The 13,004-nt window shown below is 43.4% G+C and overlaps 1 protein-coding gene across 1 annotated transcript; it reads right to left on the reverse strand.

Moving 5' to 3' along the window:
• Window positions 1-6,124: 6,124 nt before the first annotated feature.
• On the reverse strand, window positions 6,125-7,408 carry LOC103643593 (ribonuclease II, chloroplastic/mitochondrial). The gene is made up of 3 exons (XM_020547262.2): window positions 7,382-7,408; window positions 6,970-7,194; window positions 6,125-6,430 (listed from the first exon to the last, which is right to left on the reverse strand). Exons 2-3 carry the CDS (start codon window positions 7,135-7,137, stop codon window positions 6,293-6,295), a joined length of 306 nt encoding a protein of 101 aa, XP_020402851.1. The 5' UTR covers window positions 7,138-7,194; window positions 7,382-7,408; the 3' UTR covers window positions 6,125-6,292.
• Between the last annotated feature and the right edge of the window lie 5,596 nt (window positions 7,409-13,004).

Here is a 13,004-nt window from a genome sequence, read left to right on the forward strand (position 1 = left end):
TCGATCACACCTCGTCAGCTCGTTCCATACTCAATCTCGTCGTCGCGTTATGTGTGCATCACTCGCCAGACATGTGCGATCAAAGACGTCAACCGGAAACCGTCGGCGTGCTTGCGACTATCGCGTCGAATTAGTCAGGATAAGTAAATTTGTTATTTGTGTTAGTGGATTGATGGATGGTCTGACTAGGTATAAAATTTATTAGATTGCCTGAGTCGTTTTAGTAATTTGGTCAATGTCGTAGGATGAAAGAGGTCTCATTTGGTCTCAGTGTTTGCGGGACTGTAGATGTTAAAAATAGAAAGTTTTACTAGTATATATGATACACAGGTTAACCGGTGAATTGGTTTAGAAAGTTAATAAAAGTTCTTCTATCAAAATTTATAAGTGTTAGGTGTCCAAGAATTGTGTAGTTAAGATTATAAGTCGTTTAGTGTGCTCTCTAAACTAGGTATAATATTCTACTAGGTGTGTGCCCGTGCGTTGCAACGGAAGTACGCTGTGATGAACATCGACACATATATGATTGAATCTTATATTTCCTTGAGGTCTGGAGAAAGTTTGCTCGGAAGCCAAACATGTTAGGATTCTGGGCATGTGTTACCCTTGTGCCCCATCAGCACACTGTTCCGCGCTTGTATGAGTCTTGTTAATTTGCATACCTCGCGCATAGTCTTTCACCGCATCGAGCTGCTACCGAAGTGGTAGAGATCAAAATTTCAAAGTTGTTTGTGTTGTTCGTCGAGTGAACAAACCGTTGTTCTTGTTGTGACCTCTGTTGCCTGTGCCTAGAACGCTTCCCATTTTACCGCTGACGTCTCCTTCCATGTTGTAGTTTAGAGTGATCTCTGTTTAGTTGCCTTCAGCACAAAACATCATATCATTTTTATTGTTTTTAGATTGTTGAATTATTGTATATATTCCATTTAAATAAGGTTTAACTATGTGATATATAGATACGGTACTATTGATGAATTAGACATCAATGAGAGAGATCAAAGTCGACTTAGCAGAGGAGGCAAAGGAGTACCTTCGAACAACCCTCGTTGCTGTTTTTTTGTCTCCTTTCCGTCCTGCCACGGCCATGTATTTATAATAATATTATATATTTATATCGTCAATATAATATTAGTGTTACGGTGATATTTTGTCACATGGATTTTGTATATTATAGTGATGCTTGTCGTTTCGTATATATGTTTCATACTATTTTTTTACTTCCGTAGCAACACACAGACACATATCTAGTGAACATAGAAAACTAAAAAAGACGGAGCAACACAATATCCCACTCCCTCGCAAGTACAAACAGACCAATTTCCCACAGAAAAAGCAATTTAGAATATTCCCCGGTAGTTGAACTTGGTCATGTCAGCCTTGGAAACAACAGTTGTCCTGTAAATGAGGTCACGATCACAAAGCAACAACATCATCGGCTCATCCTATGTAATGGAAGTGGATAAACCAGCAACATATACCTCGTAGTTCTTCTTGGTTAGCCTCTCTAGGAATGGAGACTTTCCTAGCTGCTCTTTGCTGCTTCCCGTGATGTAGAAGATGTCTTTCTGCCCTGAATTCATTCATGAAATGTACTCCTCAAGGGAGGCAGGTTTGTCGTCCGACTTGGTACTAAGGCAAGCAACAAATATAAGATACAGTTCGCTTTTGCCCAAAACACAGAATTAAAGACAGTGTTTGGAAAAGAGTAAGGACAATTTTAGACAAACCTCTCAAATCTAAGCTTCACAAGGTGGTTCCTATTAGTCGCGTGTTTGATGATACGTACTCAGCTTGATTGATTTGCAAAACTTATTCCAGAACTTGGCGTACTGGCCCTTCTTCTCCTCCATCTCACTTTTCTCTTCATCTGATTAGAGAAGATCTTTTCAGTATTGTGATAGTAATCATAGAGTATGTGACTTGCATTCCTTGCAGAAAACCCCATTACTTGTCTTATCCTTGTTGCTAAGGTACAGTGTGTCCGAGTCAACAATACCCTACAAATAAAGTCAGTATTTAGTCTGCTACGTCAACGGATTAAATTGAATAGTATGTGTTTCTTCAAACAATAATACAGTACCTTCAAAAAGCTAAGGTAATTGGGAAGAAGGTCATCGAATTCATCAGAGATGAAAACGCTCCTAACATACAACTTGAGATTTGACTTGTTACTGTTGTAGTATCTCTCATAGAGATCATGTGGAGCCTTCGGGGGAATAAAGAGCAAAGCTTTGAACTCGACAATCTGCTACATCGACAGAATGAATTGAATAGTATGTGTTGCTTCAAATAGTAAAGTAGTACCTTCAAAAGGCTGAGGTAATCGACATCGTGCCGGGTGGCAGCAGAGGGCGCGACATGGGCCACCCGACTCAACCCGTATAAACTAAAATATGGAGATATAGGAATATGCCCGTGCGTTGCTACGGAATCAATATGATAAAATACATTTATATGCAAAAAAAACAAATAGCAGTAGAGATGCTGCTGCGATAGTGAAAATGTCAGCAGGAGTAATATATGAACAAATCTGCCAACATATGCAGTGTAGTTGTAACTGAAAATGCAGTGAGTGAAATGAGAAACAAAGAAAACCACCATGGACAGATTGGAGAACCTCTAATGGTATATCAAGATAAAGCAGAGATTGACAAATAAAAAATGAACCGAATGTGTGTGGACACTAAAGAACAATTACATATGAGGACACTAAAGAACAATTACATATGCATCCGAGTAACCAAGTCTTACCCTTCTTTGTCAACAGATCCATAAACAGGCTCAAATCTTGGATCCCTTCCAACCTATGGGAAAGAACGATATCAGAAATTGATATGAATTTAGAAGACAAAGTACATAATACAACCTCTAAAGACAGATTGATAATTACACATTTGCATGAAAGAAAATAAGATGTAGATAAAAGCACTAATTGGAAGTAAAGGAAGTCAATATATAAACTACATTCTTTCATGATGAATGTTTTCAGTTAATGAATATCGATTCAACATATATCTTTTATGTAATAAATTGAACACAACTAACCTTCTTGGGAACCTGTATCACCTCCCTCAATTTTGGTGGCCGCACTTTTGTGCTTATCTCCATAGGCCTGTTGAAAACACACGCGAACCCATTAGGAACAATAGCCACTGGGAACAGCAGAACCCACGAAGGGGCAACAGCAGCTGGGGCCTGGGCATCTCTGAACCTCCTCTTGCTAGCCCTGCGAGTCTTCTTCTCCAGCTAATCACCAGCTGCACAAACACAGAAAGGCATGCACGCTTGCCCGCCTATTAGAGCCGGAGCCAACTGCGACGAGCTAGCGGTGAGGCACCTGACGCCGGATGTGTTCGCACCTAGTAGGAGCCGAGGGCGATGTAGGAGCGGAAGACGATGGTGTCGTGCTTAGCGGCGGCGGTGGCGTCAAGGCCCGGGACGTCGATGTTGTTAATGGCTGCCTGGTAGGCGCCCAGGTAGAAGAGGTTCCGCAGATTGAAGAGTAGGTCGGGGGAGGCCATCGCTGTGTAGTTGAATGGACCCTTCAGTACAATGTCGTACTCCTTTATCAAGTCTAATGTTTAAGTGAACATTCCATTAGTTAGCATGATCTTGTATAATCATATATCGCATACTATAAAATTAGGAGGAGAGCAAACCTTGGAAAGTATTGCTGGGTTCACGACCCATCACTTGGCATTCTTTGAGAAACCAATACAAACCTACAGAGGCATGTGCAAGCTCTTCCTCTGCCACTCTTGCCACATTGTCTGCAGATCGATGGTCCCCAAAACCAGATAACCTTTGGACTAATATTGGTCCAGCAGCAAGGCCTCTGGCTTCCTATCAAGGTTCTCATAATCAAGATATTAGTCAATTTTAATAATGTAGAGTTCTTCAGCAAGCATTGTGACCTAAAACATAAACTACAACTATCTGAGAAGTAACAATATCCTCACCTGAACAAATGACTACATAAGATATTTAACCCATAGGGAACTCTAGGACTGCCCTCTTTTTTCACCGTTGTGTACCAGGAAAAATCGGAGAAAATCAGAGGACCATACCACCATCACACCTAGGGAACATACAATCTAATACAAGAGCAATGGGGACGAAACGGAGTCGAGCGAGTGAGCACCGAAGGGGAGCGGGGACTCACATACCCATCGTTTTGCTGCTCAGCCCCGGATTAAGTCCAGGCCGAAACAGACAATCTGATTTTTATTTAGAAGAACAACCTAGACTGAGTTGATAAGATTTATCTTATCCATCTCAACCATCTTATCCGGATTAAGTCCAAGGCTAATCTTGCTATACTAAATTGCTATCCTAAATTCACTCAACAGTCATTATAAACAGAATTATAAACAGAAGAGGCACGCCCAAACTGAATTCTTTTGAGTGATTTGCTTGCTGTATAACAGTCCAGTTTATTTTGAGAGATTTTAGCATGCTTCTCACCCATCACCCATCAAAATTCAGCATGCTTCTCAAGTAGCATAATCTTAGCACTTCAGCATTTGGAGACGATATAATGTGTCCTCACCCATCAAAAAACAGTAAAAACATGTTTAAAACGTGCACTGCAGGTCTTTTTTGGGCAAAATGTTTCCCTCAAAATAAATGCACAAATATAAAAGCAGTGACAATCCGGGAGGGAAACACAACTTCTTCACCAGCCCTGTTTGGCGACAGAGATCTAGTGCACGTCAGTTCCCATCCCGAACAGGCAAATCACAGCAGGGGTGTCTATCATCGAGATTTGAAGCCAGAAAATCTTTTGTTCGATGAGAATAGTAACCTAAAGGTGTCAGATTTTGGTCTAAGTGCACTTGTTGAATGCCATAGACAAGACGGCCTGCTCCACACGAATATAAAAGAATGCACCCATTGAAATAACTAAAACTAAAGCCTAGACTTGAATATAAAAGACAACATACCGTGTTATACCTGTCTGAAAAAGGACCCTGTCTAGAAAACATGGAAATATAACCAGCAAGAAAGTGCATGGCATGTTTTCCTAGGGTCTCTCTGTTGGCGCATCTGCATTGCCCACACAATAGGAGAATGTACATTACCATTTAACTTCAAGACAATAAAATAGAAGCATTACTGTTAAACCAACATAAGCAAAATCCGGAAAGTGCATGAATTATCTTCAGATGTGAACATATAACATAAAATATATTCCGTATCAGTAAATTTAACTGCATTTAAAGAATTAGTAAGCGTAAATATGAAATATAGCACAATACGAGGGGCAAAGATTAAGTATCATCATTTTGGTATGAACATTAGATCATAAACCTCCTAGCCTCTTGAGCCCGGATGTAATCAATGTCAGGTTCTGGGTGCTCCTCTGGTTCATATTCTCCCTCCTGCTTCACCTCGCGGTTACCTAAGCAGAAGAAAGTGAGATAGTCCTTGGGGTTTGCTTCAATCCCGTTGGCTTCGAGAGCTTGTGCGATGTCAGTGTACATATGGTTGCCAGCTGTTGACCTGACTGAAGAGCCCTCCTCTTTTATTTGTATGGCGAAGTTCTAACACCAGGTACATGACTGTTCATTAGACAAAAAAAATCAGGTTTCATACGGTTTAACGTAGTATGCCTTATTTCAGGCAGTCTACCATCTAGAACATTGGATACAAAGATAAAGGAGACAACCATAAGGCATGTACACACCCCAGAGAAGGCCCCAGAGGCCATGAGCCCCAGCTGTGTATCATAGGGTTCCATCCTTTCTACTCTTTGCTGTCAATTGGAATGAAGAAAATGCAAAGGCATATTGTGCCTTCCTTTCTATATTGTGCTTTAAGTTCAATGCATTGTGGTTCTAGATGACAAGGAAACAAAATTATTCAAAACTTACACTTAGCATTCTAGAATTTAGTTCATGCAGTTTAGCATCTCTCGACCTTCAGCATCTGCTTTATCCTTACCTAAGAACTTATCCACCAAAATGTTGTATGTTCATTGCTAATTTTGTTTGGTGCTGGAAACATTAGGCCCTTTTCTAATCTCAAGTCAAACTAACAAGCAAGAAAAAAAAGGAGATTCAGTGGTCTGCTACTGTGTTTAATTATTAAGACACGATTTCATCAAAACAGAACGAATCAGCAGACATTTTCCAAGGTAATAAATCGCCTATACCACTGCCACAAAAATGAACAGCGGTAAACGGCAGAGGAACACAAGACTGCAAAGTGCGAGTGAGCTTTGCAAGCATTTGCTCAGAATCCTCGGTGTCCTCTATAACCTCTCTATCTGATAAGCTATCGTCACATGCATTTACTCTGAATCCTCGGTGTCCTCTACAACCTCTCCGACTGATAATATATCATCACGTGGATGAGCTATTTCCACAGTAACACTGACTTGATCTCCCACTTTCCCACGTGAAATTGTTGTTGTAACTTGCATCCCAACCTGGAAGCGACATTGGAAGATTAATACTCATGAGAGGAAAATGAAAATCAAACGGGTACAGGCTATAGTATTCATTCTGATAATCTGATTCATGATACAGCCAGCAGAACTAAAATAAACAGTGGCAGTAGTGGTTCAATTATGTACAATAAGCTCAGTAAACTAACTGACTACCACTAAGGGTATAGCATGTCTGTTTTCCTCTATTCTACAGCATGTGTTTTTGGTCGCTGCATTCAAAAGGTAGAACCAAAACTTTCTTATGTAAAAGGGGGAGGAATCAATTTGGTTTGCTCGCACTACAAATTTTGCTAGAAACCAGTCAGTAACACAGTTCTTGCAATTAAAGGATAGACCACAAATCGACCAGAAGTGACATACATCATCTGGGATCAGCCAAACAGGTAAATCCAGAGCAATTTTGGGCAACTGTTACTTGGAGCTATACTGCTCTAAATACTATATTGGTGAAACAAAAATAGTGTGATATGATAATCTAAAATAAGTAAAAACTTATCATAAGGAGAAAGTCAGTTCACCTCCACCAAAAGCAGAGCTCCCATACGATCCTTGACAAACTTCAGAATCAGTGCTCTGTACTTTCTCCCCTTTGGTTGTCGCCTCAAGTATTCCAACAGCCAGTACCGCAAGCTATTGCTATGAAGCCTCCTAGCTACTTTAACATGCATGTTCGCAATAAATGTCATTCCTTCTAGATCGCCAGCTGAATATGGTGGAGAGTCACCTCTAAGAAAAGCTTTAACCTACAATTAGTTCCCATAATATTTGAAATTAAGTCAATTGTTGATATACTCTTTGGATCAAAGGTACATAGATTAAATAATGAATTTGATGACACTATCAGAAAGCTAGCAACATCAAAATAAAATGCACAAATTCTTATTTTTCCCATATGCTATAAAACTTTTCCTTATTCATAAGCATATTTACCTGATAATGAGCTAGCAGGTCAACATACCTTCAGGGCAGCAACCTTCTCGGCGTGATCCTACACGTTAATTGAGAAAGAGTGAGTAGCAGGGCACGCGCTGGAACCGTAACTCCGCACGGAGCAATCGCAGGTGGGCACCCCAAACGATGCCATTCCCCTGGAAGCCTAAACCCTACACGGCAACGGGAGGCAGAGTGTTCGGGGGTGAGTACCTGCGGGCTGGGCGTCCTGCTGAACCTGTACCTCCTCCCAGCCAGTGGCAGACTTGGAACCCTGCAGTATAAGAGAGAAAATGCATCATACTCGAACACTAAAGGCTGTCAAGCGTCTAGCGCAGCAATCGCTGAGAGGTACGAGAACTGCAGGCTCAGCGCAATTCGTCGAAATGTCACAAATCGTACCAGCGTGTTCACAAAAAACATACCAGACATGACACTAAGATCTCGAGCTTCGACAGTGACATAATCTGGAATTCTGGATTAGGCAGCACCATTGGAAGTCACTTTTCTAGGCCAAGCATTAGACCCTGCTCAAGCTTCTCGAGACTTTTGGGAAGAGGATTGCTAGAAGGTGAACCAAAGACTTCAGTACCATGGGCTAATATAAAATATGGATCATCAACGTTGTTCACAACTTGCAAACCAAGTTCTATAGTATGACAAAATGAAAAACCGATTACACTAAATCCATTCTGATGCTAAGCAGAAGTGACAGGAAACAAACCTCGAGAGAAACTACCAACATACATGCCAGAATGGTCGGGTACGACTTCTTCCCATCACGAAGAACACCAAACTTGTCCAGCAACCAATCCTGCGAGAGTGTGAGACATGCCACCGTTGGCCTAGCAAAGATTTCGATAGAAGAGTGTTAAGACGGGCACAATGCACACGACGACAGAAGCGACACATACAAAGCAACAGTGGAAGAGTTCATAGGAAGAAAGAAACGAACCCTGGGCTATCGTCTTGGATGGAGCTGAGTAGATCAGCGTGCTCCCTCATGGAGCCCTAGCAGAGCCCGTGCGCCCTCTCCACCGCCTCCTCGCTGGCGCCAGCAGCAGCCCCCGCCATCGTCTGCGTGAAGGACCCGATGGCGGCTCGGTGGCAGAGGTGGAGGCTGGGGGAGGGCATCGCACGGTGGGGTATCGAGGCTGGGGAGGACGAAATCTAAAGCCGAGGTCGTGCTCCGTCAGAGGCCCGCGAAGGGAGATCGTCGTTGTTGCTAGAAGAGGAGACCGCGGCGAGGGGAGATCGCGGCAGGGAGGGGAGGGGGAGAGGCGGGCCCATGTGCGAGCGGGGGGCGGGATGGCGGGGTGGATCTCGTGGGCGTCCACAGTTCCGCGGCGGGTCGACGGGGCGGCGCGATGAGATCGCGGCGGGGAGAGGCGAGCCTACGTGCGAGCGGGGGGGGGTGACGGCGGGGTGGATCTGGTGGGCGGGCGAGATTTCCGCTGCGGGACGATGCGGCGGCGCTGTTGGGGACTTGTTCTCAAATGCTAAGAATTAAGAACAAGGCAACACAAGAAATGTTAGGTGTTAAGGTCCTTCGTCCTCCATAACAATATATCCCTTCGGGATATAGAGCATCTCGGACGAAGGTTACGAAGGACATACCTTCGTAAGCATAATAACGAAGAATGAAGCATTTGCATAAATCATAGAATATGAAATAAACATCTAAATATTGTCAAAGAATTATCTCTACTTGTATTAATGAATACAAATGACTTTGAATTACAAATGTACCTTCGATCCTGCGGAAGGCAAAGGTACAAGCGTGATGCGAAAGCAAATGACAGGTCCACCTGAACAGTACAGAGGTACTGTTCATCTATTTATAGGCACAGGTCGCAGCCTGTGACAAATTACAATTATGCCCCTTGCGAAAGTTTATAGCATTAACTCAGACTCATATGTATAAAAAGGTCATTCTATCTCTATGTCGGTTTAAAAACGCCGAAGCTCCATGAAAAGGGACCTTCGGCCATCTCTTGGAGACGACTTCAGCCGAAGCTGCTTCTTCGTGTGAGACCTTCGGCGTACCGAAGCACGACCCCAACAGTAGCCCCTTTCGCGGTGCTAGATCGTTCTTCGTAACGAGCTTGACCCGTGAAAAAAGCCTCTTCAGCTTCGGGAAGCCGAAGGTCCAAAAAACACCTTCCCTGAGCTCGTTGCGGAGAAACGATCCGACTTCCGAGCGCGTGTCGGTCCCACCTTGCAGAGTTACTGTTTGATCCTTGCGGTCCACTGCGCAGCGGGTACAAGTTACGGCGCGCCTGGTGTAACAATTCCGCCGCTTCGCCTTCTTTCCTGCAGTACTATATAAACAAGCAGGTAGGTGTGAAGTTACCACAGCATTCATTGCTATTTGCACTGTTTTGCTGCCGAAATTTTCCATCATAGCCGAAGCTTAAATCCCAAAATCGAACGAAGGTCCGTCTCGACACTTGCTTCGTCAGAAAGAAGAGCTTCGGAGAGAAGAAAAAAGTAAAAAGTTTCTGACTTGCCAAACTTAAAATCAAATGGCGAGAATTCGATCTACTGCCAAAGTTGTACGTGAGGGAGACGAAGCCGAAGGTTCAAACACTGTGCCCATCTCCGAAGCGATGCAGCGCTCCGGTCTAGTGGCTGCGGAAGAGAGGCCTGGTACCGAAGTAAACCCGACAACAGCCGAAGAAGAAAACATTGATGGGACTGACTCCGGAGATGACTACCACATGTCTACACCCAGCAAGCCCAGTCACCTGGATTTTGGAAAATCAACAGTTTCAAAGGCTGACCTTGCGAAGATGATAAAGGCAGGTTTTTTCAAAGAAGATCAGAAAAAGCTACTTCGCTTCGGAGGAGAGGAGACTACCCCGAAGCCAGAGAAGGATGAGATTGTAATTTTCAAAAGCTTTTTAAAAGCTGGGCTGAGATTTCCTCTTCATGGAATTATTGGAGATGTGTTGCAAAAGTTTGGCATTTATTTTCACCAATTGACTCCTAACGCCATTGTTAGGCTTAATGTTTATATTTGGGCTCTCCGAAGCCAAGCTGTGGAACCGTTTGCCGACAGCTTCTGCCGAGCGCACGAATTACATTACCAAACGAAGGCCAGAGCAGACGGACTACATGATAACTTCGGCTGTTACAATTTTGCCTACCGGAAGACAACAAAGTGTCCTGTTATCAGCTACCGGAGCAAATGGCCAGCAGGCTGGAAGTCTGAGTGGTTCTACGTAAAAGTTGACGAAGACAGAGAAAAATTGGTACAAAGTCCTCTGGAATTAATCTTCGGAGAGACAAGGCCACACTGCCACATCGGCGATTTAAAGGGTCCTACCTGGGCCGCTCTGGGTGAATTCGAAATTATTTCAGAACATATTGGCACCAGGGATCTGGTTCAGGAATTTTTGGCATTCAGAGTTTTCCCTACTTTAAAAGAGTGGGAGATGCCGAAGCTGGAGGGAGAGAAGAAGGATGGGGAGCTTGTTCGTCTGCCTTATCACTTTAAATTCAAGAAGTACTTTAAGAAACCCTGCAAAGAGTGGTTGGACACAGTTGAGACAATGTGCAATGAAATCTTGGGGAACTACTCCAAAAAGGAGGATCAATTAATGACAGCAGCCTTCGGCACCCGACCGAAGCGAAGGCTAAACCGAGTATTCGATGCCCTGGGCTTCGAGTATCCAGACTATGAGCAGTTGAATAAGGGTGCCGAAGGCCACAAAAGAAAAAGAGTGGCTGAAATTCTGACGAAGGATGAAGAGCAACCAGCAGCAGAGAAGAAAATTCCGAAGAAAAGGAAAATATCAACTCCGAAACGGAAAATATCCGAAGAAGAGAGAACCCCCACACCGCCTTCTACTAGCGACATAGAAGAAATTTTAAAGGTAATGACTGAACCCATGCCTACGAAGCTAAGTCCACTAGAGCTCCAACTGACGAAGCTTTTTCGAAAGGTGGACGAGCCGGATCAGACGAAGACAAGCAAACCCAAGCGGCAAAGAATCATTGCGGTAACTGAAGTTATCGATAAGACGCCGCCAAGGGCGTCAATCCAAAAAACGGCAGCTGCCGAAGGTGCAGCAATTGTCGAAGGCGTAGCTTCGGGGGTCGCGGCTACCGAAGCCGCTACAGCCGAAGATACAAACTTAAAAACCACGATTACGAATATCAACAAGATTTTGGAAGACATGGCCGCGGAAGAAACTGGTGCTACTTCTGAAAAAACCATGGCCACAGTGCCTGAAAAAGGAAAAGAAATAGCCGAAGACCCTTCGGATGACGAAGCATACACTTTCCAGAACTTAGTTGGGCAAAAACTGACGAAGGAGGAAATAGAAGAACTTAAAGAATACGCCAAGTCTTGCGGGTACAAGTCAGGTGCCCTCCTATTTGGGGGTGTAGATGATGAACAACTGGGCTGCATCCGGGACTCAGCTGGGGCTAAGGTCATCGGTACTTTATCAAAGAGTATCGGTTTTCCGAAGCTGGAGTCAGACATCAGCCGCTACCGACGACAACATGTCGTTGGTAGTTTATTTTATTCTAACTTCAAGGTGAATGACTTGTTTCTTAACCTTTATTGCTTCTAATAAAAACATGACTGACGAAGGTTGTGTTTGTGTAGAGTATGCTATTGAGCAAGGCTTTGCAAATGCAGCAGGATCTTGAAGATAAAAAGCATGAAGTTATAATTGAAAATTTGGAAAACAAAATAAAGGAACAATCAGATGCTTTTGAGAAAAAGAGCTTCGAACTCCAGGCAGCCGAAGGTTTACTGGCGGAAGCTGAAGCAAAAATATTAGAACTGAACACGAAGCTTCTCCGCCAGTCTGAGCAGTTCGAACAAGAAAAACAAGATCTCAATGCAAAACTTGAAGCCGAAGCTCAGCAAAATTCGGATTTGAGAAAATTATTGACAAATCTTCAAGAAAAATGCCTAGAATTTAGCAGCAAGTGCATTCAGCGACTAAGAAAGATTTTTCATTCGGTTGGAGCTAGCAGCGAAAAATTTACCCCCTCAGCTGAAGACCTACCACAAACCTTCGAACACATTGAGGGGGAAATTGACGAGCTCGACGAAGTCATAGCTGGGCATGGTGATTTCTGTGCCTGGGTAGCTTCTCGAGGGACTGCTGCAGCCTTCATGAAGGCTGGCTGTGAACATGGAAAAGTTGTTAACAGACCCACCTTCGCCTTATCTCCATCAATCCTGGATGATATGCCTGACCTTGCCCGAAGTATCTCCAACAGATTTATAAAAATGATATGGACAAAAGGCGGGCGGGAGAAGGCTGGAGATGAAGCACGAAGCCATCTTGAACCAGTAAGAGATAATACTTCGTACTTACCTTTTTCTTTGCACTTGATTTTTACTCACGGTTCCTTGATTTATGTAGGATGACGAAGGTGAAGATGATGCCTAAATTATGTCGTCGAAGCTGAAACTTAATGAAGATCAGTAGAAGTGTACTGTAGGAAAACTCAGGATATTTTTGTAACAATCCTTGTAAATACAACTAGACTATCTTCAAGGAACTTTGTACATACCTTGCAATGTATTCTTACCCTCTGCTTGAAGCGCTTTGATGTGGACGAAACCAGTATTTTGAGCCGAAGGCGAAAAACACCT

The sequence above is a fragment of the Zea mays genome, chromosome 1 (genome assembly GCF_902167145.1).
Source record: "Zea mays cultivar B73 chromosome 1, Zm-B73-REFERENCE-NAM-5.0, whole genome shotgun sequence".
Lineage (NCBI taxonomy): Eukaryota > Viridiplantae > Streptophyta > Magnoliopsida > Poales > Poaceae > Zea > Zea mays.

What these genes read in the sequence shown, in the direction of transcription:
- LOC103643593 (XM_020547262.2), bottom strand. Translation starts at nt 7,137, where the DNA reads ATGACATTTATTGCGAACATGCATGTTAAAGTAGCTAGGAGGCTTCAT. An exon ending in GAGCTCTGCTTTTGGTGGAG is followed by an intron (nt 6,431 to 6,969) that starts GTGAACTGACTT and finishes TGTCGCTTCCAG; the next exon opens with GTTGGGATGCAAGTTACAAC.